We start from the raw sequence: 24,486 nt of genomic DNA on the forward strand, positions 1-24,486 counted from the left end.
GCGTTTTGGGGTTTTTTTATGGCCAAGCGACACCCGCCTCGAGCGATGCTGGAGCGTATAAATATATATAAATATGAATGTTGACAGACAGACTATACATACCGTATGTCTCAGACATGTCGGCTCGTCTCGAGGTATTGAAGGAGGACTCACTCGACCCGACACCACAGGCTTTGTTGTTGTTGTTGTTACTGTAATATTTCCCTTGATAACAGTTGATGTTGTTTTTATTCTAGACAGACAGATGGATGTGTGTTGCCTCCCTCCGCACTCTGTCTGTCTGACTGCTGGTTTCCTCCTCTCTGCTCTCTGTGCAAACCATGACGTCACCACGATGTGACGTCAAACACGTAATGGATGGATGATCGTGTGGGGTCAAACAGGTACGGTCGCCCCTTTTCCAGACTCGCCCCCGCGAAAAGTGAAGAACGGTCGCCCCGGAATTTCAGAAAGTGAAGACAACTCGCCCCAAAGCCGTGGATAACTCGCCCAGAAGTGTGGATATCTCGCCACCATGTTTATTTGACCATATTTATCATATTTTAGAACATGTTACACACCAGTTTGGTGAGTTTAGCCATATTGGGGTCACCAGAGATTTCGACCCAGGACTATTCGACCCGGACCATTCGACCCGCTCTCGACCCGCTTGGACCTGACTTTTCGACCCGGACCGCGAGAGAGAGAGACAGAGAGAGACATAGAGAGAGAGAGAGAGAGACAGAGACATAATAATAATAATATGTACATTGATTTACCAAACAATTATTGTGTTGGTGTTTTTATTTACCAAACAATTACAAAGCTAATGGAGGCTAATGGAGGCTAAAGGGAGCCACCCACAGAGACACAGAGACACAGGCCATCAACGATCACATTCCTAAGGCTAGCAGCCACCATCCTCATCCCCATAGCAGAGTATGACGTTTTTTGCTAGTGGGGTTTTGTGAATAATCACATGAAGTATAAAAGTATGATATATAAGAAAAGTTATAGCTATAATGGTAATGCCTTTATTGATTGTATGCTGTGATTTGAATACACTATATTTTGTCATTCAGTCATAAAGTGACGTTCAGTCTACACATTAGCAGCAGCTCTGTGTTGTCTGACAATTATTCTTGCACTCATTTTATTCTCCCATATAGAACGACACAATGTAACATAGCTCTGTTTACACAATGCTGTACCCCCCTCCAACTGTATATGTTCCCCATCTTAAATCCTGAATATGGAGAATTAGGCATCATATATGAGGGGTTACACCGTTTGTCTGTTTTCTGTTTTTATGTTTTGTGTGAGGACTGCGGATGAAAATTAGCATCTTTGCTAATCCCGGTGTATTTACGTTCATGTGACGTTCATTAATATGCTCTGTCCTGTCTAAATAAACAAATAAAGTAAAGTAAAGTAAAGATAATTCGACCCGGTAAAAACGGGTCGAACGGACTCGAATTTGCGGTTGGTCGAATAGTCCTGGGTCGAAATCTCTGGTGACCGTTGTATTCATGGTGTGAAGTAAACTGTGAACCTATTGGTGTGTTCACACGGGCAGATGAAACGATGCAAAGACGCGTTGTGAGTTGATTTCTCACCGTTTATACAAAAACGTCTGTAGGCGTAACGTGTACAGACGTAAAAGTGTCTACAGACATAAATGTGTGTACAGACGTAAAAGCGTCTACAGACATAAATGCGTATACAGACGTAAAAGCGTCTACAGACATAAATGTGTGTACAGACGTAAATCCGTCAACAGACGTAAATGCGTGTACAGACGTAAATGTGTGTACAGACGTAAATGTGTGTACAGACGTAAATGTGTGTACAGACGTAAATGCGTGTACAGACGTAAATGTGTGTACAGACGTAAATCCGTCTACAGACGTAAATGCGTGTACAGACGTAAATCCATCTACAGGCGTAAATGCGTGTACAGACGTAAATGCGTCTACAGACGTAAATGCGTCTACAGACGTAAATCCGTATACAGACGTAAATGCGTCTACAGACGTAAATCCGTCTACAGACGTAAAAGCGCCTACAGACGTAAATCCGTCTACAGACGTAAATGCGTGTACAGGCGCAAACTAATGGACCAATGAAAAGCCAGGACATTTCAGCTACTAGATGGCGCAGATCATGCACAGAACATTATTTACCAACACTGTATTAAAAGTTGTTTAAAATGTATTAGTAGTTGTTTAAACGATGTGGTACATTTATATAATAATAATAATAATAATAATAATAACTAGAACAAGTGCCCCTCTGGATAACAGCATTTGTGGTGTTTGGACTGATATATGAAAAATCTAACAGATCTGTGTTGAACACGTGTCTATAGAGCGTCGCAGTCCCGCCCCCTACCATGGCCCAGGAAACTTTTTGGGCCGAACAAATAATTAGAAAGAATAAGAAAACGGCATTTGTTTTGTTGTTTTTCTTCTTTGTAATTATTTGTTTGGTCCAAAATATTGTTTGTGTTGTCATGAGTTGTCACGACTCGAGTTGGCTTTGTCCGCGGTGCAACCGTCTTTAAATAAATACTTTTTGAAATGTCTATGGGAAAAATGCATTGGGATTCATTTTCTGGGCCATGGTAGGGGGCGGGACTGCGACGCTCTATAGAGATAGAGTATACCGATTTGTGTGATAAAATCTGTGTGAGTAATAGGCATGCCACGGTATGAGAATTTACAGTACGGTACAGTGCCGTTATTGATAACCTATACCTCGGTATTCCATGGTATTTATATTAAAACAAATAAAAAAAATCCCCCCCCTCCCCCACACCTATGTCTAGTGACTGACTACCCCCACCTCTTTGGCCCCCAACCTGCAGGCCTACATATCTTGTTTTTTATTTTGACCTTTTGTGATAATTTGAATTTTGTTGTTATTTGTCATGTCATGATTATGAATTGATTACCCAGGACCTGAATGGAAACAAGACTGCAAGGACTGTTTTCAGTGATCCCTTTGGACATGTGTTTGACTGTACCCTGTACTGATTACATGATTTCTGCCAATAAAGTATTCAATCAATGAATCAATAGCTATTCCCCACTGTATTACACTGTACTATGGCTCCCCCTAATGGCCGTTTATGGTATGTGTACCCTGCACGCTGTAGCAGAGCTAGTGCGTAAACTGCGCATGCTCACAACTCTGTGTGCCGTGTTGACAGTTCACACTTAGTAGGCCTACATATGGAAATATGGAATATACAATTGGATCTGGGTGTCTTTCAGCAACACTAACTCAAAGGTAGGACGCAACTTTTCAATCTACTGTAGCTGTGTGGTGAAAATAAATGTTTTGCCTTACGCCAGGGCTCCACGGAGCGTCAAAAAACGCACCGGTTCAATTTTAATGCACGCGTCGCGTCTCCGTCAACGCAACGCAACGCGGGCAGTGGAGCCACCCTTCATTGATTAACGGCCACGCTACACCAGGCTTTTCGCGCACAAAACGCGCACGTTTACCCCCGCGTGTGCGTTTAATTTAGGTCCAGTCCTATTTTAAAAAACGCATGCACGGGCCGCGCGTTTAGGGTAAAAAGAAAAGCCTGGTGTAGCTTGGCCGTAAAAAGGGAACATTCCCTGACGGTGACAGAGACGCGACGCTGACGCGCCCGGTGGAGTGACGCGCCCGGTGGAGCCCTAGCCCCCTTTCTGAAACCAGCTCCTCGCTACTCGCTCTACACACTTGCCCTCGATATGCGCGTTCACGCGAGGCTGCGCCATATTAAGTGTCGTCCGAAACCAAGCAGCCTTGAGTGGAAGTGGCTTATAAAGCCCTCAAGAGCGAGTCTGTGCCAAGGGGCCAGTGAGGCTATTCAACGTTGAAGGTCTGGGTCCTAGTGGTAGGAGGAGGGACTACAGGCGGACCCGTGGATTCATGACCGGGAAACCCCGTGCAGCTGGGCTTTAACATTGAGCGCTCGGTTGCATACGTCACCCCGGACCTCAAAGTTGAGGTCCGGAGGAGGGACTTCTGGCAGTCTTCCGGGTTCTTCAAAACGCCACTGAGCAACTTCCACTGACATGAATAGCTGGGGGGGCGGAGCTTCGCGCCAGTTCAGTCTCTATCCTTTTATATACTCTATGGTCTGTGCCGATCTAGACTCGATTGCCTTGTGCAGCCCTGCTCTGTGTCCGCATGGAAACCGCGACCTACAAATGTAAGAACCACCACAAATAAATGATAAATAAACTCCTCCTAAACAATCGTCATCTGATGCAGAATAGACAATGCTCCAACTGATGTTCACAAGGGCTCTTTATTTACCCCACCGTGAAAAAAACTATAAATGAAAGTTATGAAACCACACAACAACTTTTAACACAATGATTTATAAACACCATGGATGTATATGACATGTCATTTTTGACAGTCACGCTGTATTTCCTTTTTCCATATTAATGAAATCCACATGTCACAAACATACACGATGCAATGCAATATAACTGTACAAACAAAATAACAGGTAACACAATTGCGTGATGGTAACCATGGCAACGAATGGTGTCTGTTTCCTGTTTCTGCACAAGGAGGGCGAGTGTATTTCCAAACAGTTTTTTATGCCCAGCACCCTAATCAAGGGAACTTGTTTCAGCTGGAGGGGCACTTTCTGACGAGGGAACCTCCCGAGAGCACTTCAAGTCAAGGGACTGGTTTCAGAAAGGGCCTAGTCTGCAAGTGGAGTTGCACTGCATATGAGCAGCATGCGCCGCCCACCGTTACTGTCGCGGTATTACCGAAATTCGGTAAACCGCGACATGCCTAGTGAGTAATATAAAGAAATGTGTTTTGTAAAAATCGTCCTGATGGTGGCGCTATGAAATGAAATGAAATGATTACTATATTTACCCAGGGTATCTGGGCTAAGCTCAAGAACTTGTTTCCAGCCAGGCCCTGCAATCCGTTCGGCCACCGCTGCCATAACAGCCAGATGCGAAAAATGTAGGTCAAAGGTTTTTCCTTGTCCTCAAGGGAGTGCACCTACAAAGTTGTACACAGATCGGTGCAGTTATAGGTAAAAACAGGAATTAGCCTGTTACAGTGCCACCATGAGGCTAATTTGAAAATGTTTAAGTGGCATTTCTTCCTCTGCCTAATGGGAATGTTGATTAGCGGTTGTTTAAACGTCCGCATACTTATATGCTTTTATACGACGTTCATATAAAAAACTAAATTAAGCAGATAAGCATCCTGAATCATAGCCATGTTGACAACGTTTGTAATAAAACAACCTGTTTGTAAATCCGTCAAGATTTGAGCGAGTTATGACTGTTTTTGTTTGAGCTGCCATAGAACATACTGTAGGGGAGACGGGGGTAATGTGAGACACTGGGTAAACTGAGACACCCCCTGTATCACATGACCACAACACATTTGTGCCATGTGACCATTATATGTTGAAGCCCCTCCCATTTCCTACCTGCCATGGAGGAGAGGACCTTATTGTGCTGTGGTAAGCATGTTTTTTCACAAAAAAATGTTTTTTGCTTGTAAAAGTAAATGTTCTTGTCGTCAACATAATCAGCTGTTGTGTCAAAGCAAATTAATTCAGGTAGAAAAACTTAAATCATACACGTTGATGAACTACCAACATAACATCCATGAGATTGCTGCTATCTGAAGATTAGCCTGAATTGCTAAAAGAGGTCCTGTTTACCAAAATGTGGGTGTGGGGTAAAGTGAGACAAATGCTTCGGGGTAAAGCGAGACACTGTCTCACATTACCCCACCAGGGACAAATTAGCCATTCCTTCCTTCGGGGAAATTGGACCGTGAGGTACTATGGTTGACGCCTTGAAAAGGGCTCCTGGGGCCCTCCATTGGTCATTGATTTTGTTAAATTTAGGTTAAAAAGATGATAAAAACTCGAAAAAGTTTTTAGTAGGCCTAGTTGTAGCTATAGCTGTTCTAGCTGGTTCTGATGGTGCTGTGTTCTGAGCCCCTACTAGCTGGCTCTAAGGGTCATGTGTTTTCCGAACCCAATTGCTGTCTACTATGCTAAAGTGACACAGATACGTTCCCGGTCTTAATGGGTTAAATGAGGGGGGAACTTCGACCGAGAGAGACGTTTATCTCTTTTTGCAAGTGTTGCTTTTTGTAGAGACGTGAGGTGTGAGCGTGTGTGTAGTTTTCTAATCGTTTGAATGTTAATTAAAATATTTTGAATTACAGAATGTTGTCTTGTTCAGAGTTACTTTCAAGTGTTTAGAAAAAATGTGCTTAATGACCAATTCCCATGATTCTGTTACTAGTCTGACATTAGTTCTGGAATGTGTGGTTGTCAAGCTAGCTGTCGGTATTCTAACTGTTACAACATGTGTTTTTATGGTAGTTTTAAAGTGAAAAAGGTAAGTGGATCAGTTTACCCCTGCCTGGTTCACTTTACCCCATTGATTTTTCTGGTCTGTCTCAGTTTACCCCTGCCCTGGGGTAAAGTGAGACACCTGACCACTTGTTTTAAAACAACCATATTGTCACTGCCCTTTGTCTTGAATTCATTCTGATAGTTTCCATTGTTAGGAAACATCCCAAATGAATGGGAAATGTGTAAATTTGACTGATATATCATTTTAGCTCGCCTACAGGGGAGCAAATGTAAAAAGTGTCTCACATTACCCCCGTCTCCCCTACTGTAGCCCCGAAGCAAGATGGCCGCCGGGTGAACTACATCAGAGACTCCGCCTTGAGCCATCTAGCCTTTATATATATACTAGTCCTTACCCGTTCTGAATATATGAACAGCAAATGATGTTCAGTGTGGGTAATCTATCTAATAATTTAGCGATCGCTCGCCCGTCTATTTTGCTCGGTCGCTGTCCGTGTGGGTCTGTTACGCGGAAAAGTGTGTCCCAGTATTAATCTGTGTCCGTCCCAACATGCATTTCACTGGTGACCCGGAAGTGGACGGACAGACAGCGACCGAGCAAAATAGATGGTGACCTGGAAGAGGACGGACAGTCAGCGACCGAGAAAAATAGACAGCGGGCGAGCTAAATTATTAGATAGATATATGCATGCAACAACAAATAGAGCTTTGTAAAAAGTATTCTCTTGAAAAAGTGTGTGTGTGTGACTGTGTGTGGGAATTTACATTACAATATAATGTAATGGGAGTGGAAGAGAGCTAGAAGTCAATGCTTTGTGACAAAAGCGTACCAGCAAGAGTGAGAGGGAAGATGTAGGTAGGCTATAAGACCGGCCATGCTGTAGGCCTTACCTACGGCTTGGAAACGGTGGCACTGACCAAAAGAGGTTGCATGAGGATACAATATTGCATTTCAGCTAAATGTTGTCCTGCTGTTGTCTGCCACCGAAATGTGGAATGCCCTGACAGCTGACACCATCCATTAAACTAAAGATGTTACACTGGTGTCTTTCAAAATTGGCCTGAAAATAACATTGGGGGACCACAATGTAAATTCCCATCGAAAGGAATTTCACTGCCACATTTGTATGAATTAATTAATTAATGATTTTAATTATTTACGTGTCCGACTGCCTTTGCAGCCCATCCCTTACGGGATTATTCAGACACAATTCACAGTACAATATATTTCCTGTGCCAACACGCTGACACCAAAATATTAAACAAAAGTAAATGTCATACAAATACAATGTATACATAACATAATCAAGAGTACTGTCAAGTAATCAATTTTGTCGAGGTAGAGACTAAAGTGGAGGGCAAGAGAGAGAGAGCGAGAGAGAGAGAGAGAAAATAATATAAGGACATAATATATAGTAGTGTTTTTTCATCTCACCAGAGGTGAGTTGTCCGAACCTTCGGGGTGATATGTCCGCACTTTTTCGTCGGAGGTGGACAAAGGGTGAGTTGTCTTGTTACCTTTTTGATTTGTGTACATTGTGGGTGCTTTTAACACAAACAAGTCCCCAGGACGTTTTTGTGTTATCCTTTTATAGGCTTTAGCCTTTATGTCTGAGTGACTGTACGTGCGGTTTAAATTACTGACTAATAAAGAATTCAATCAATCAATCACTCAAACTAGCCTATTTTACTATTAATATTGGCAAGAAATGTCAAGCGAGAAAAAAAAACGTAGTTGCAACAGTTAGCCACAAGATGGCAGGCACTGATAAAGCAAATCCTACTCTTTCTAGTTTCTACCATACTAAACTTCAGGGACCTTCCCTTACTTCAAAACATGAACTTGACTTGTTACTCTTTATCTTCTATGCCCTTTATTTGTTGCCCCATAGTTTATTCTGCTGTCTAGAACTACGCCTAAAATAATCTTAAATCCAATTATATGAGTCAGGTTACTTGCCAAATACCCAGAGAATAGAAAAGGGATATTAGGAAAGAACCACAAGGGGATGTATGCAATTTTATTTTTTAAGGAATTGCACATAACTGTGTGTTTTGAGGTTTGGGTGAGGTAATGTATGTCTCCTTGATGAATCATTCATCACCTCTACACTCATGCAATCGTGTAGAGGCACGCGCGCTCAACGCACGCACGCACGCACGCACGCACGCACGCACGCACGCACGCACGCACGCATGCACGCACACACACACACACAGTATATACAGAGGATGATCAGTGTCATTTGATATTGAAAGTGCTAACCGTGTAATGGCCTCATTGTTCATATCAGAAAGTGTGGGTGTAGGGAGTCTGATGATCTTGGAAGCAATACGGGTAATGTTTTTTCTGTTTGTTTCTGTTAGGCATGGACAGTATGGTGTAGAAACATGCGGAACAGTACAACAGAACAGGTTGGATAATGCTTTTGTACAGTAATAACAGAAGATGAGGAGCAACAGATAATGATCTTAACTTACGAATTACAAGGAATCTTTGCTGAAAACGTGACTGGATAGATGTAATGTGTTGATCAAACCTAAGTTTATAACTGTTTATTGTCCAAGATATGTGAAACTGTCAACCTGTTCAACTGTTTTACCATTAATGAGGAGTGGGTTAAGTCCAGTGTGGGTTGTTTCAATGACCAGTTCTTTTGTTTTGTCCACATTCAACTCTAGATAGTTGTCAGTGCACCACTGTGTAAAATGATAAATGGTGTTCTGATAGACCGTAATAGAGTTATAGTCATGGAGCAGTCCGAGAATGGCAGTGTCATCAGAGTATTTAAAGTATGTGATGTTAGTGGCGTCTCCCTAGGGAGGTCCTCGATGCACGTCCCACTGGGAGGAGACCCCGGGGCAGACCAAGGCGCAGATGGAGGGATTACATCGACTCACTGGCCTTGGAACGTCTCGGGATGCACCCCAGGAGGAAGTCACTAATGTTGCTCTGGAGAGGGAAGTCTGGAGCTCTCTGGTGGAGCTGTTGCCCCCGCGACCCGTCTACGGATAAGCGGTTGAAGATGCATGGATGGATGGATGTTAGTGGGTGAAGGGCTAATACAGTCATTTGTGTATAGTGTGTAGAGGAAAGGACTGAGGACACAACCTTGAGGGGCTCCTGTGTTGGTGATAACAGTTGATGAGAATGATGTATACCTACTTTAACTGTTTGTGGTCTATTACTCAAAATGTACTCAGTTTCTTGATCATATGATGGCGTTGGATAGTGTTACAGATAGTGTTGTAGAATGTAGATCTGCTATTTTACAGTTGCAACAATAAGTAGCCTACAGTATAGACATGACTCCAACGCTAACCCCTAAAGCTTTTAATCCAAATCCTAATCCCAACCGCAATCTTTTCTTTTCTAACTATCTATCTTTTTTAACAATACCTCACCTCAACCAACCAATCAACCGAGGACAAGGAAAATTGTCTTCATAATGTCTATATAATATATCTTGTGTTGTGGGGACATTTGGCCCTCAACAAGTACACACGCACGCACGCACGCACGCACGCACGCACGCACGCACGCACGCACGCACGCACGCACGCACGCACGCACACACACACACACACACACACACACAAAGAAAGCCCCCGGTGTGGAGGAGTGTGCGCCCCCCCAAGGGCAAACAGGTGATAAATTACAGAGCCTTTCCTACTCTGCTACTATCTCACCCAGTTCCTCCCAACCTTTGTTCTGCTCCTACATGGCAGATCCCTTCATCCTCCTCAGCCTGGTTAAAAAAGCTCTTTTCACTGAGATTAAAGACAGAAGGAATCGCATGGGCTCATCGCCGGCTGCGTGGGGGGCACACACACACCACACACACGGATGTTTTCTTAAGGTGGGCTACAAGAAAGGCTCGTCTGAAATGAAAGGTGCCTCACAAAAAGGGTGTGTGTGTGTGTGGTTTTTTTTCTTCCTGGCTCACGGTTTCCGTTTTACCTTTTGTTGGGCGGTGCAGGGCGTTTTGTTGCACTCGATCCTGCCTCGATGCTGTCTGGTCCCATCCATCCATTGTATAGTTGTCGTCATCAGAGCAGGTTTTTGTGTTTGGACTGTAGCAGCACATGTTAAAGGACAACTTTAGTTTTTTTCAACCAAGGTTCATGTTTTAGGATGTTATTAGAGTGGTTTTTTTTTTTCATTTGCTGCTTTCTCTAATAACATCCTAAAACATGAACCTTGGTTGAAAAAAACTAAAGTTGTCCTTTAAGGATAGAAGAATGCAGACACACCGCAACCATATACCTGACAGGAAACTCCATGTTTATTTAGGTTTTACCAACTAAATACGTTTGTGTTTTAGTCCACATGTGTTTTATGTTTCACTCTTTCATGCTGGCGTGCGTGCGTGCGTGCGTGCGTGCGTGCGTGCGTGCGTGCGTGTGTGTGTTTAAGGGGGTTGGCGATTTTAACCTTGGACTCCTATAGCTTGTCAAACACAAACCGGTTCAAAATAAGGGCCCTGTGTTCTTTTGGACTCACGTGTACTTTAGGGAAATGGATCTCAAAGTGGAGTCCGAGGACCCCCAGGGGTCCAAGAGGGGCCTTCCAGAGGGTCCCCAGGGGTCCTAGAGGGGCCTTCCAGAGGGTCCCCAGGGGTCCTAGAGGGGCCTTCCAGAGGGTCCCCAGGGGTCCAAGAGGGGCCTTCCAGAGGGTCCCCAGGGGTCCAAGAGGGGCCTTCCAGAGGGTCCCCATGCAGCAAAATGAGGAACAGTTTGACCACTTTGACCCTATTTTATGCTTCAGGCTTTTGAACAACGCATGAGCTCACGATGCAGATGTAGACTGCTAAGATGTCAAATCAATTGTCTCTGCGGTACAAAAGCCTTTCAAACGGCCAAATAATTTAGGGGTCAATGTTAATGGTGCATTTATATAGCACCTTTATCCAAGGCACTTTACATAGATGTGCATTACATTCACACACCAATGGCGGCGGAAACCCTGCAAGGCACCAGCACATCAGGAGCAAGTAGGGGTTCAGAGTCTTGCGCAAGGACACTTCGACTCTAACTCTGGGGGAGCCCACAGGGTTAAAAAACATCCGGCCACTCTACCCCTGAGCCACCACCGCCCAGGGGGGGGGCTGTAACCGTAACATGAAAATGTTTGAGAACCACTGCTGGGGCAGGGGGGGGGGTCGGTGACTCGGTGGTTGCTCGCATAGTTAGACACAGATATCAGCCTCTTTCATGTGCCACACCAGACAGTCTTTTAACCACCTTATTCATGTATGAACACACAGGTGGGAAAGACCCCCCGTCAGCACCCCCTCGACAATCACAGTGTCCGTGGCTGTTTATATTATAACAAACAATGAGTCATTTTCCAGGGACCAATTATAGGGTGAATCATCATCATTCAGCGCAGGTGATCTCTGTGTTTTGGCAGACACTATACCATAAACATGGAGGTGTGCATTTCATCATGAGTCACTGGACCGCCAAACAAAGGGATTCCTGAGTGCCTCCCCGCTGTTTTATATACATATATATATGTTGTGTATGCACAGGCCAAGCACTCCTGTCCAATATGAGAGTGCAGCAAATGTTATCAAAGGGTTGCAGTTGCACTAATGAATTTGAAAAGAAATCTCGGGAGAAAACTGTTGAAAGCTGTTCCTCGGAGGTGGTTCTCCTGCCAACGACACTGACTGGATGGAAACGTATACGCAGCCACAGCACCACTGCATTTAACCCCTTAAAACCTGTGCATCCAAATTAGCGATCTACAAGCTCACAACCGAACTAGAGCCAATATAGTTGGCCCAATGTTAGCCTATTTTGGCCCCAATGTTCACCTATAACAAACACATGTGTTTATATGTGTTTAATGCATGCATAATGCATGTGTTTAATGCATACACACACATAGGAACTTTGATGACTTTTTCCAGATCACACCTGTGCGAACTGAGCGTTGCAACTATACATTTATTGTTATAGTTACTCTACTGTGCTCTGTAATGTATTGTATAGTGTACTGTGCGGGGGTCCCCGGTACATCCAGACCACCAAGAACGCAGGGGGGGGGGGGGGTGGGAGCTGCCGCACGTCCGAAATGGTCGAGAAATGACAGAGTTACCATGTGGGGGTCCCCGGGGGGGTCCGTGTGGGGGTCCCCAGGGGTCTCCGGAACATCCAGAGCCCCAGGGGCTCATGCTGTAGTTATACTCTGTGCTGTAGTAGCTGTATACTGTACTGCCGGCCACTTTAGGTGTTGCAGCTTTCCGTGCTCGGACACACAGAGACAGAGAAAGACATACGGATATACGGACATACAGACGGACGGACGGACACAGCTCCGTAATGGAGCGGAGGCACCGCTCAAAAAGAGCAAAGACAAGAGGGAACGCGACAAGCACGCGGCAGTGCTGTGAGTGGGAGTGCATGTAAAACAGAACAGAGACACTCTCTGATTCGTACTGAGGGGGCGTATTTTGTTCAAGCAACTGCCGGGTGGAATCCTTGTATGACCAAAACTGTTCCTTTTTGAGTGGTACTTAAAAAAACAAACATTTTATAATAGTGTACATAGCCGCTCTACAAGCTCACATCATGACATGTCGTGCCTCGTGAGTTTGTAGATCTGCTATTTTCACCATTTTTGTGCGTCACTTGTAGAGTATAGATAAGAGGTTTCTGCCCCAAATCACTGTTAGCAGTTTGTGTAAAAGTTCCACTTGTGTTTTTCAAATTGGGGTTTCTAGGGGGTCCTTGAGGGGGTTCCAGGGGTCCTTGAGGGGGTTCCAGGGGTCCTTGAGGGGGTTCCAGGGGGTCCTTGAGGGGGTTCCAGGGGGTCCTTGAGGGGGTTCCAGGGGGTCCTTGAGGGGGTTCCAGGGGGTCCTTGAGGGGGTTCCAGGGGGTCCTTGAGGGGGTTCCAGGGGTCCTTGAGGGGGTTCCAGGGGGTCCTTGAGGGGGTTCCAGGGGTCCTTGAGGGGGTTCCAGGGGGTCCTTGAGGGGGTTCCAGGGGGTCCTTGAGGGGGTTCCAGGGGTCCTTGAGGGGGTTCCAGGGGGTCCTTGAGGGGGTTCCAGGGGGTCCTTGAGGGGGTTCCAGGGGGTCCTTGAGGGGGTTCCAGGGGTCCTTGAGGGGGTTCCAGGGGGTCCTTGAGGGGGTTCCAGGGGTCCTTGAGGGGGTTCCAGGGGGTCCTTGAGGGGGTTCCAGGGGTCCTTGAGGGGGTTCCAGGGTGTCCTTGAGGGGGTTCCAGGGGTCCTTGAGGGGGTTCCAGGGGGTCCTTGAGGGGGTTCCAAGGGTCCTTGGGGGGGTTCCAGGGTGTCCTTGAGGGGGTTCCAGGGGGTCCTTGAGGGGGTTCCAGGGGGTCCTTGAGGGGGTTCCAGGGGGTCCTTGAGGGGGTTCCAGGGGTCCTTGGGGGGGTTCCAGGGGGTCCCCAGCAAAAATGTGTTCGTATAGCATCAGTTTAAGCGCTTTATCATTTCAGATCACTTATACATTTTGAAGCAAGCCATCTTGGTTTGTTTGTGTGTATATTCCTCCTCCTAGATCAGCTATTTTCAAATAGCTGATCTAGGAGGAGGAATATACACACAAACAAACCAAGATGGCTTGCTTCAAAATGGAAAATCACACCTGTGTGAAGTAAGTGGTGCAACTCCGTGTGGGGGTCCCCGGGGGTTCCCCGGAACTTCCAGACCCGCAGGAACGCGGTTCCCAGGGGGTCACTGTACTGTACTGTACTGTACTGTACTGTACTGTACTGTACTGTACTGTACTGTACTGTACTGTACTGTACTGTACTGTACTGTACTGATACACCTGAAATCATACAGTTAATATGTATGTGTGTGTGTGTTAGGCTGCACAACAGTGACAACCAACCAAATGCAATTACCGTGCTCACACACATATAGTGCACAAACTGCACATACAGATATACAGATGCATTAATTCATCTATATGCATAGTTCCTCCCATGTGGCTCTCGTACAGTTGGATATAGATGCAGTCCAACCCACTGCACCTCCTCAGCATGGAGACAGCATCCATATGCAGTCCAACCCACTGCACCTCCTCAGCATGGAGACAGCATCCATATGCAGTCCAACCCACTGCACCTCCTCAGCATGGAGACAGCATCCATATGTAGTCCAACCCACTGCACCTCCTCAGCATGGAGACAGCATCCATATGTAGTCCAACCCACTGCACCTCCTCAGCATGGAGACAGCATCCATATGCAGTCCAACCCACTGCACCTCCTCAGCATGGAGACAGCATCCATATGTAGTCCAACCCACTGCACCTCCTCAGCATGGAGACAGCATCCATATGCAGTCCAACCCACTGCACCTCCTCAGCATGGAGACAGCATCCATATGCAGTCCAACCCACTGCACCTCCTCAGCATGGAGACAGCATCCATATGTAGTCCAACCCACTGCACCTCCTCAGCATGGAGACAGCATCCATATGTAGTCCAACCCACTGCACCTCCTCAGCATGGAGACAGCATCCATATGCAGTCCAACCCACTGCACCTCCTCAGCATGGAGACAGCATCCATATGTAGTCCAACCCACTGCACCTCCTCAGCATGGAGACAGCATCCATATGTAGTCCAACCCACTGCACCTCCTCAGCATGGAGACAGCATCCATATGCAGTCCAACCCACTGCACCTCCTCAGCATGGAGACAGCATCCATATGTGCAGTCCAACCCACTGCACCTCCTCAGCATGGAGACAGCATCCATATGTGCAGTCCAACCCACTGCACCTCCTCAGCATGGAGACAGCATCCATATGCAGTCCAACCCACTGCACCTCCTCAGCATGGAGACAGCATCCATATGCAGTCCAACCCACTGCACCTCCTCAGCATGGAGACAGCATCCATATGCAGTCCAACCCACTGCACCTCCTCAGCATGGAGACAGCATCCATATGCAGTCCAACCCACTGCACCTCCTCAGCATGGAGACAGCATCCATATGTAGTCCAACCCACTGCACCTCCTCAGCATGGAGACAGCATCCATATGTAGTCCAACCCACTGCACCTCCTCAGCATGGAGACAGCATCCATATGCAGTCCAACCCACTGCACCTCCTCAGCATGGAGACAGCATCCATATGCAGTCCAACCCACTGCACCTCCTCAGCATGGAGACAGCATCCATATGCAGTCCAACCCACTGCACCTCCTCAGCATGGAGACAGCATCCATATGTAGTCCAACCCACTGCACCTCCTCAGCATGGAGACAGCATCCATATGCAGTCCAACCCACTGCACCTCCTCAGCATGGAGACAGTATCCATATGCCGTCCAACCCACTGCACCTCCTCAGAATGGAGACAGCATCCATATGCAGTCCAACCCACTGCACCTCCTCAGCATGGAGACAGCATCCATATGTAGTCCAACCCACTGCACCTCCTCAGCATGGAGACAGCATCCATATGCAGTCCAACCCACTGCACCTCCTCAGCATGGAGACAGCATCCATATGCAGTCCAACCCACTGCACCTCCTCAGCATAGAGACAGCATCCATACTACTGTGTCATTATTTATTCATGAGGAGTGACAGCATGAAACAGATGGCTATAGTATTATTCTAGCACCCACTGCTCCTAATAGTTAGGATGGGTAGAGGATGAATTTCACGTGCGTACAAATGTACAGTGAGTGTGAGTGACAAATGCCAACATGTTCAATTTGCACACAAAAAAATCTGTTGCCCTTCTTTTGGTTGAAAGTGTATTTTCATGTTCAAGGTTGTACTTTATTGTTACATCTTGTGTACAGGTACACAACTTAACACAAGAGTAAAACCTATTTTTGTTTTGGCTTCCTTACAGACAATATATGCAGCAGCATGGATAGCATATAACATTCAAAACAACAAAACCACAGCAACCACAGCAAACAAGAATAAAGAGTGCAAGAAAGAGCAATCAAAGTGTAAAAATCACACCCGTGTGAAGTGAGTGGTGCAACTCTGTGTGTGTGTGTGTGTGTGTGTGTGTGTGTGTGTGTGTGTGTGTGTGTGTGTGTGTGTGTGTGTGTGTGTGTGTGTGTGTGTGTGTGTGTGTGTGTGTGTGTGTGTGGGTCTGGAGTTCCAGTGGGTTCCAGTGGGTCTGGAGTACGCACCCAGGGTGCCGGCCCGATTCCGGCGAGCCGCCCCGCGTCCGAAACGGTTGAGAAATGACAGATTTACCGTGTGGGGGTCCCTCTACTGTACTGTACTGGCACACCAAAAATCACCATACGGTATATACAGTTAATATGTGTGTGTTTGTGTGTGTTAGGTTAGGTGGTGAAAAACAACCATGCTGTTTTCGTGCTCAGACGCACCCACCCACCCAGCCACCCAGCCACCCACACACACACAGTACCTCCGTAAGGGAGTGGTTGCACCACTCAAAAATAATAGTAACATAAATATATGTATATGTCCCTGTAGCAAAGTTAGGTAAACTTTATGTGAACTACTTCACAGTAGGTTATGTTCCACACAATTTAGAAGGTGCAATTGAGGGTAAATGGTGGGAAAGATCATCATTGTATTATACAGTTCTGACCTCGTCCCTCATCACGATACGTCATTTTGAAGGGAAGTTGACGTTCCAAACGAGATCCTGCACATAAAGAGGAGCTATAGGCACCACAGATAATATGCAGGCTGTTGTTCAGACGGCATTCCACAACCACAACCCATTCACACACCTGGCAGGAAAAAGCCATGTTTGTTTTGTCTTCAGCAGCCAAAAGTGGTCCTCTTTGTTTCTTTATGTGCTTTGTCACTACATTATACATGTCTGTAGTTTAAAAAAAAAGAAAGAAAAAGAAAACGAAAAAAGGAATTTCATAGACTATACTTATAAAAGAGGGAAGCACGCACAACTCCACTGTCTCAATCTCTTGGAACATTTTACCGGGTGCACGGTCAGGTAACACTTTATAAGAAGGAGAATACCAGCACTCACGGAGTCCTTTAAGGGTGCTGCTTGCAGCATACTTTTTCTATTTAATGGATTAGCTGGTTGTTGTTTGCATCAACCCGGACAGGGGAGGATGTCGCACTGTCGGACAGTATAAATGTGACACTTTGCCTTGTTTACAACATTTTCAACGCTGACGAAGGCCCTTGGCCGAAACACGTTCGTTGTGTTGCTGCTTGCAGCTTACCTTTCCCTTAAGATGAAACAATAACGTGCCTTAAAGGACTCCGTGAGTGCTGGTATTCTCCTTCTCATAGACTATATTTAACCACTTAAACCCTATAGGGCGGCTCGTGTGGCTCAGGAGGTAGAGCAGGTCGTCCAATGATCCCTGGGGTCGCTGGTTTGAATCCCGGCTCCTCCTCCTGTCCACATGCCGAAGTGTCCTTGGGCAAGACACTGAACCCTACATTGCCTCCAGTGAGTCGGTCGGTGTGAGCTCGCCACCTTTGCTGTGTGAATGTGGGAAGTGAGATGATGAGATGAGATATACTTTATTGTCCCACGAGGGGAGATTTGTCTTGGGCAAAAGTGCAGTAGTACATAACGCTTTTTAAAACAGACAGACAATACACAATAGACAATACACAATAGCAGCAATGTACAAGTACAGTATCACAAGAGTATCACAAGATCAGTGCAAAATTGCAATCAGAGGAGGTATATAAATATAAAGTACTAGACTATTCACAGTTTATAGTATCACAGGTATAAGTGCATTAACTAACTGATGAAGGTCAATAAGTCCCTTCCCCACTAAGAACTATGAACTATGTGTGAGGACGCTGGCGTCGACTGTTCGCCGCTTCACCTCCCAATGTATGAAGTATAATGAATGAACCATTGTAAAGCGCTTTGAGCACTTGGAAAAGCGCTATAAAAATGCAATTCATTATATATTTAATTTAGACAGACAGACAGACAGACAGACAGACAGACAGACAGACAGACAGACAGACAGACAGACAGACAGACTCTTATTGATCCTGCGTGGGGATTCAGTTGTCAATGGCATGCAGTATACAGCAGAAAAGAAACACAGAACCGATAGGGATGAAGGAGATACAGTTACCGGTAGCGAAAATACTACTAATAATGATAAAAGATACAAAAATACAACATAATATATATACTACAGAAAAAAAGACCTGTCCCTCTGCACTTGGATTGTATACAGTAAAATGCAGTATAAATGAATATACTGTATATGTACAGCATAAAGTCTAATACCCAATTAGCCCAGGAATGCGAAAGAGTTATGGGTGTGAGCAAGAGTCAGTCCAGGGCCTCAGGACTGACCTATACTGTAGGCTTATATTTATATATATTTATTTTTTGGAGGGGGGGGGTGGGGGGGGGGGGGGTTGCTTTTTCCGCCTTTGGTAGTATACAGTATGTAGACAGGAAATGGGGAGAGAGAAACGGGGAGTGACATGCAGCAAAAGGTCGTCGGGATCGGGAGTTGCATTTTGCAGCCTATAAGTGCCCGCGGACCACAAACCGGTCCGGGCCCCCACAGTAGTCTTTTCTTTGCCCGGGGTCCCCCATGAGGGTCCTAATCTCTTGTTGATCGGGCCAGGAGAGGCTCTAAGATAGAATTTTCCTGTTAATGGCTTTATTTTTTAGATTTACCTGAATGTACAGTTGGGTGCCACCGATATTGTCCCTTATTATTTGACCCATTTAGGCCTGACCTCAAAATTTTAAAAAATCCTTCTAAATCCTCCAGTTTTCTGAAATAAATATTTTCACGATTTTTCAAAAATAGCAGACCTACAAGCTCGTAGCGCGCCACTCGGTGGCGCGCTATGAGCTTGTAGATCTGCTATTTTTCAATAGCTAAATTATAACATAATGTTTAAAACACCAAAAGGGGTTCCCGCCCAAAATGGGTTAACTGTCCTTTTGCGCAGATCACGCAAAGCTCAGCAAAAAGAAAAGGACAATATCGATGGCCTCCAACTGTAGGAGTTAATGATGCATGGCTAAACATCAACACATTGTGAACTTGTTTTTTTCTTTTTTCTTTTCGGCATACAGCAACGTACCGTAATATATATAGGGCTTTTAAGTGGTTAATATCAGAAGCCTTTGTTTGCTACAGAGCTTATTTGGGTAATTTATCTGAAACCCAGGGGCATAATCCATTTGATATCTAGTCTGGATCCAGCCCAAAGACCCCGCCCACTGTGTCTGAGTGGACTGCGTCTCGCTACAGTCTGATAATCAGGCTATTTGATATCTGCAGAGGGAACCCATAGTGGAGGTAACAAGGTAATGATGCTGTCCCTGGCCCTGATAGGGAACCCATAGTGGAGGTAACAAGGTAATGATGCTGTCCCTGGCCCTGCCAGCACTCCATTCTCACGTTGAGTATCCTGCAACTAGAGCAGAATGGCTGCTGTTCTGTGTGTGTGTGAGAATACGGTCAGCAGCACAGGTTACAACAACAGTGCACGTAAAGGTGAGGAGGGTGCATGCAGGGTTGCGTTGTGTTGTGTTGCGGTGAAGACGAGGAGGGAGGGGTGAAAGGTCAAGAGTGTGCATGGACGCCGGGGCCAGGGGCCAGGCTGTGTTAGCGGAAAGAATCTCTGTGACCTCACCTCTGCGGTGGCAGACGTCTCTATCTGACCCCCCCCCCCCAGCAGCATCCTATGTGAATGAGTTATAGCGGCTCTGCAGACGCATTCTTCTTCTTCACCGCCCGCCCCCTCCACACATCTCTTTCTCACACTGTTTCACCTAGGGTGACCAGATCCAAACTGTTCATTTGAGGGACAGAAGTATCTCTTGTGTGGGACAAGTGGGATGGGGGGACGGGGTCCCCCCATCCCACTTGTCCCACACAAGCGATACTGGAGTACCGGGTTAGCAACTTACTACTTGAGTTGCTATTAAATGCCTTGATGTCATATTCGACCATAGGCCTATATTGGCTATCATTTATAAACTCCTCTGGTGTCTCAGATTTTGTTTTAAAATCATGCTTTATTATTTCTATGCTATTTTAACAGGCTTAAAAACACATCTTGCAGGAAGAGACAATGAGAGAGCTTTACAACAGAAGTATTAGGGGACTTAGGGCCGATTCATACTCCTATTTTACCGCTGTTTCGGCGCTGTAGTGCCGAAATTATTTCGGCTCGTCAGAAATTTTCAGTAGCACCGAAGAGCCGACTTTAGGATGGTACCCGCCGCCCCCGAACCTCAAATTACGTCACATTGTAGGCTCTACAGAGCCGAACCGACTTTTATTCGGCTCTAAAATAGGAGTATGAATCAGCCCTATAACTATTAGGGCATTTGAACACTGATGCAATTGCCTGCCAGTCACAATGTGGGACAGGGTCTCAATTTGTGGGACGCCTGAAAAGTCTTGGAAATGAGGGACTGTCCCACATTTCCAAGACTTTTCAGGCGTCCCACAAATTGAGACCCTGGGACAGGGTCCCACAAAGAGGGACATCTGGTCACCCTAGTTTCACCCTGAGAGGTTGTGAGCACAGTGACACAGGAAAGGAGTGTGTTTTGGAACACTTGATGATGATGTTCCACTGAGTTTGTTTTGAATTTGAATCTCCTCTATCTCTATCTCTCTATCTCTCTCTCTCTCTCTCTCTCTCTCTCTCTCTCTCTCTCTCCCCCTCTCCCTCTGCCTTTCTCTCGCTCCCTTTCTCTGGCATCTGTTGTTAACTGTGTCCCTATTATGACCACGGATAATATGCTCTAGTCTAAATGATTGATTGATTGAAGTATGTAATAACAGTTTGCAGAATTACAGTACATTTCAAGCACAACTGCATACAAAAACTGTTAACTGTGTGTGGACGGCACCATAAAGCATTATACACTTGTTTACAACAGGGTCCACCATTTTTTCAATTCGTCAGAACATTTAGAGACGCACAAATATACACTTCTATATAGCCAAAAACAGGAAATCATCATAAGAGGAGGTAAAAAGAGGGAAACCATATATGGTGAGGGGAAAAGGGGGTGGGGGAGGGGGATTCACATTTTCCGGGGGCCAGTTTCTAAAAGTGTGAAAGACAATGCATGTTTTTCATTTCAGCTGGTCTTTGAACTAACTAATTGTTAGTCATTGTCATGATTAGTGCTTTAAACAAACGTAATTTCAAAAGCCAGACGTTGAAGGGGCTAGCACACTTTTGAAGACTTTTAGATAATGGGGGGGTATAAGGGGACTGACTATAAGAAAAAGTGATGACAGCATCCAGTGATGACAGGGGGTGGGGGGCAGTCGAAACACAGCCGAAAGCCGTACAACACAAATGTTGTGTCAAACCATGTGACTTCCATTGGAAATGCATTGCGAGCTTGCATCAGTAAACAAGTCTCATGCATCTAGCATCCAACAATGTTGTATGCTAGATGCGAAGGTGTGAGTCAGGCCTGAGAGCTTTTTGAGCACAGTGACACAGGAAAGGAGAAGTGTTTTGGAACACTTGATGATGATGTTCCACTGAGTTTGTTTTGAATTTCACATTTTCCGGGGGCCAGTTTCTAAAAGTGTGAAAGACAATGCATGTTTTTCCATTTCAGCTGGTCTTTGAACTAACTAATTGTTAGTCATTGTCATGATTAGTGCTCTAAAGTTTAGAGCACTAATCATGACAATGACTAACGTGTGGCTTTTGAAATTACGTTTGTTTAGAGTCTAAACAAACGTAATTTCAAAAGCCACACTTGTGAAGACTTTTAGGTAATGAGGGGGGGGGGGGGGGGGGGGGGGCAGGAAAGGGAGCTATAAGGGGACTATAAGAAAAAGTGATGACAGCATCCATCCTGAGAAAGGACAATGCAGACTGAAGACCCCTAAGACCCCCCCACTCATGTTGTTTCAGGAAGGTGTCCCTGCTGTTGTGAGAAACATGCACTTCTGTTGTGTAAACAGACGTGATCAGACAAAAGGAAACGCTGTCATCAAGCAACTATCAGGTAAAAGGGGAGTGTTAGGGAAAAGATATAATGATGATACTGGCAATGCTACAATTGGCTAGATCAAAAGATAATTATCTGTTCCCTCAAAGTCAAAGCAACGCCCAAGATTAATATTCGAGCTTGGCACATGTCAATCCATATATATGTTCCACCTGGCGTATAGCCTAGAACAGTCGGCAAATTGTATTTATTATAGCATCACAAGCCAAAGTTGATCACAGAAGAGATCTGATATTTTAATGAACATGTCTAGGCAAGGCAAGGAAAGGCAAGGAAAGGAAAGGAAAGGGAAAGGAAAGGAAAGGAAAGGAAAGGAAAGGAAAGGAAAGGAAAGGAAAGGAAAGGAAAGGAAAGGAAAGGAAAGGAAAGGAAAGGCAGGATTTTAGTGCATTTCAACAAGCAATCCTAAAATGTTAAGCGACTATATAAAATAAGAATAAACTGAAATACGAGAAATATACTATGATAAGGTTACAGTGCAGCACAGGAAATGAATCAAAAACCTCCGAAAAAGGCGGCAGCAAATACAAAAGCTTTCATCTTTGAAAATAACTTCGGGTTAGGTTTAGGGGGGGTGCATACTTAGTTTAGACTAGTCATTGGTTAGACATGGGTTAAGGTTAGGTTTAGGTGTGCTGCCCCGTGGGAGGTTAGGTTTAGGGTGAGGGTTTGAGATAGGTTGTAGTTGTATAGGACTAATGACTGGTCGCAAAAACGAGAACTGTCAATCACAACAACTACTGGCCAATCACAGCAGGGCTTTCTTAGAACTGCGGTGGGATACATAATAACGCGTCCCTGAGAGGTGCATGCATGCATGTGGCAGAGCTGAGGACTTTGATCCAGATAATGTGCTGCAGAAAAAGCAGTCCTGTCACAAATGACCTGAGAAGTCTGGATGGTTTATAACGTATAGGACATTCTAATCTACCCCATATACATTTCACAATACCTGATTTTTCAAAAGATGAAATGGGACAGATTCTGCATAATGAGTACTTTTGGTACTTTATGATGCCAATTTGTTTGTACTTTTACTCAAGTGCATTTTGGATTTCTGCCTTTTACTTGTATCAGAGTATTTCTATATTGCAGTATTCATACTTTTACTTAAGTAAAGAATTTGAGTACTTTTCCCACCACTGCTGAGGAGTGGAGTAACCCATTTTTGGGCGGGAACCCCTTTTGGTGTTTTAAACATTATGTTATAATTTAGCTAAAAAAAAAATAGCAGATCTACAAGCTCATAGCGCGCCACTCGGTGGCGCGCTACGAGCTTGTAGATCTGCTATTTTTGAAAAATCGTGAAAATGTGGCGCAAATCCTGACAGAAAACTGTCAGGATTTAGAAGACATTTTATAAATTTCGACGTCAGGTCAAATGGGTTTTAAGGACTTCTGAACCGCATGCAGCTACCTGATGGATTTATTAAGGAGAGTTAAAGTAGTCCTCATGCCTACTGGAGAAGATAAACGCACAGGGCAAGTTTTTTCAAATCCCGGGCGAGAACCTTATAATCCTTTAATCCTCGATACATTCTTAAGGTGATAGACAGTACTGCAGGCTGACTTTGAAATTGTGTAAAATGTTGGCTGTCGTAGTTCAAGCCTGCATGAGTCCATTAAACTTGCACCAAGATTTCTGGCTTGGGACGTGGTGGTTTACAACATCGCACGATTGAAGGCCGTATCCAAAGGATCCTAATCGTTCCTTGGCTCCGAAAACAATTACTTCACTTTTAATCGCATCCAATCATTGATTTGTTCAAGGCACTATAGTCTATTAACCCATTTTGGGCGGGAACCCCTTTTGGCATTATGTTATGCTTTAGCTATTGAAAAATAGCAGATCTGCAAGCTCATAGCGCGCCACCGAGTGGCGCGCTACGAGCTTGTAGATCTGCTATTTTTGAAAAATCGTGAAAATGTGCCTAAATCTTTGAATTATTCTTTCAGAGTTTCAGTTTTTAACTCAAATCCTTGCTTCTAGGGGAGGTCCCTGGAACTACATATTTTCAGATGGGGGTCGGCGGCCAATTACATATCATTTTTGAGAACCACTGATATGGAAACATGAGGTTTTTCCGGGAAAGAAAATACATTTTAAAAAAATATATATTTTTTTATTTCGACGTCAGGCCTAAATGGTTTAAAGCCATCCATCATCCATCGTTGCAGAGACATATTG

The 24,486-nt window shown here is 45.1% G+C and overlaps 2 protein-coding genes across 4 annotated transcripts in view; one reads left to right on the plus strand and one right to left on the minus strand.

Moving 5' to 3' along the window:
- rab4b (RAB4B, member RAS oncogene family) overlaps positions 1 to 312 on the minus strand; it is a 40,970-nt gene extending 40,658 nt beyond the window's left edge. For all 3 annotated transcript variants that reach the window (XM_079515061.1, XM_079515060.1, XM_079515062.1), the window contains exon 1: positions 103 to 312. In XM_079515061.1, the coding sequence (XP_079371187.1) occupies positions 103 to 118 (16 nt within the window). In that variant the 5' untranslated portion in view covers positions 119 to 312. The remainder of the gene's footprint in view (positions 1 to 102) is intronic.
- The window catches only part of ap2s1 (adaptor related protein complex 2 subunit sigma 1), an 84,838-nt gene extending 61,850 nt beyond the window's left edge, over positions 1 to 22,988 (plus strand). Inside the window, exon 6 of the transcript XR_013791186.1 lies at positions 22,918 to 22,988. The gene's annotated coding sequence lies outside the window, so the exon portion shown is untranslated. The remainder of the gene's footprint in view (positions 1 to 22,917) is intronic.
- The last annotated feature ends 1,498 nt before the right edge of the window (positions 22,989 to 24,486 follow it).

The sequence above is a fragment of the Electrona antarctica genome (assembly GCF_951216825.1).
Source record: "Electrona antarctica genome assembly, chromosome: 11".
Taxonomy (NCBI): domain Eukaryota; kingdom Metazoa; phylum Chordata; class Actinopteri; order Myctophiformes; family Myctophidae; genus Electrona; species Electrona antarctica.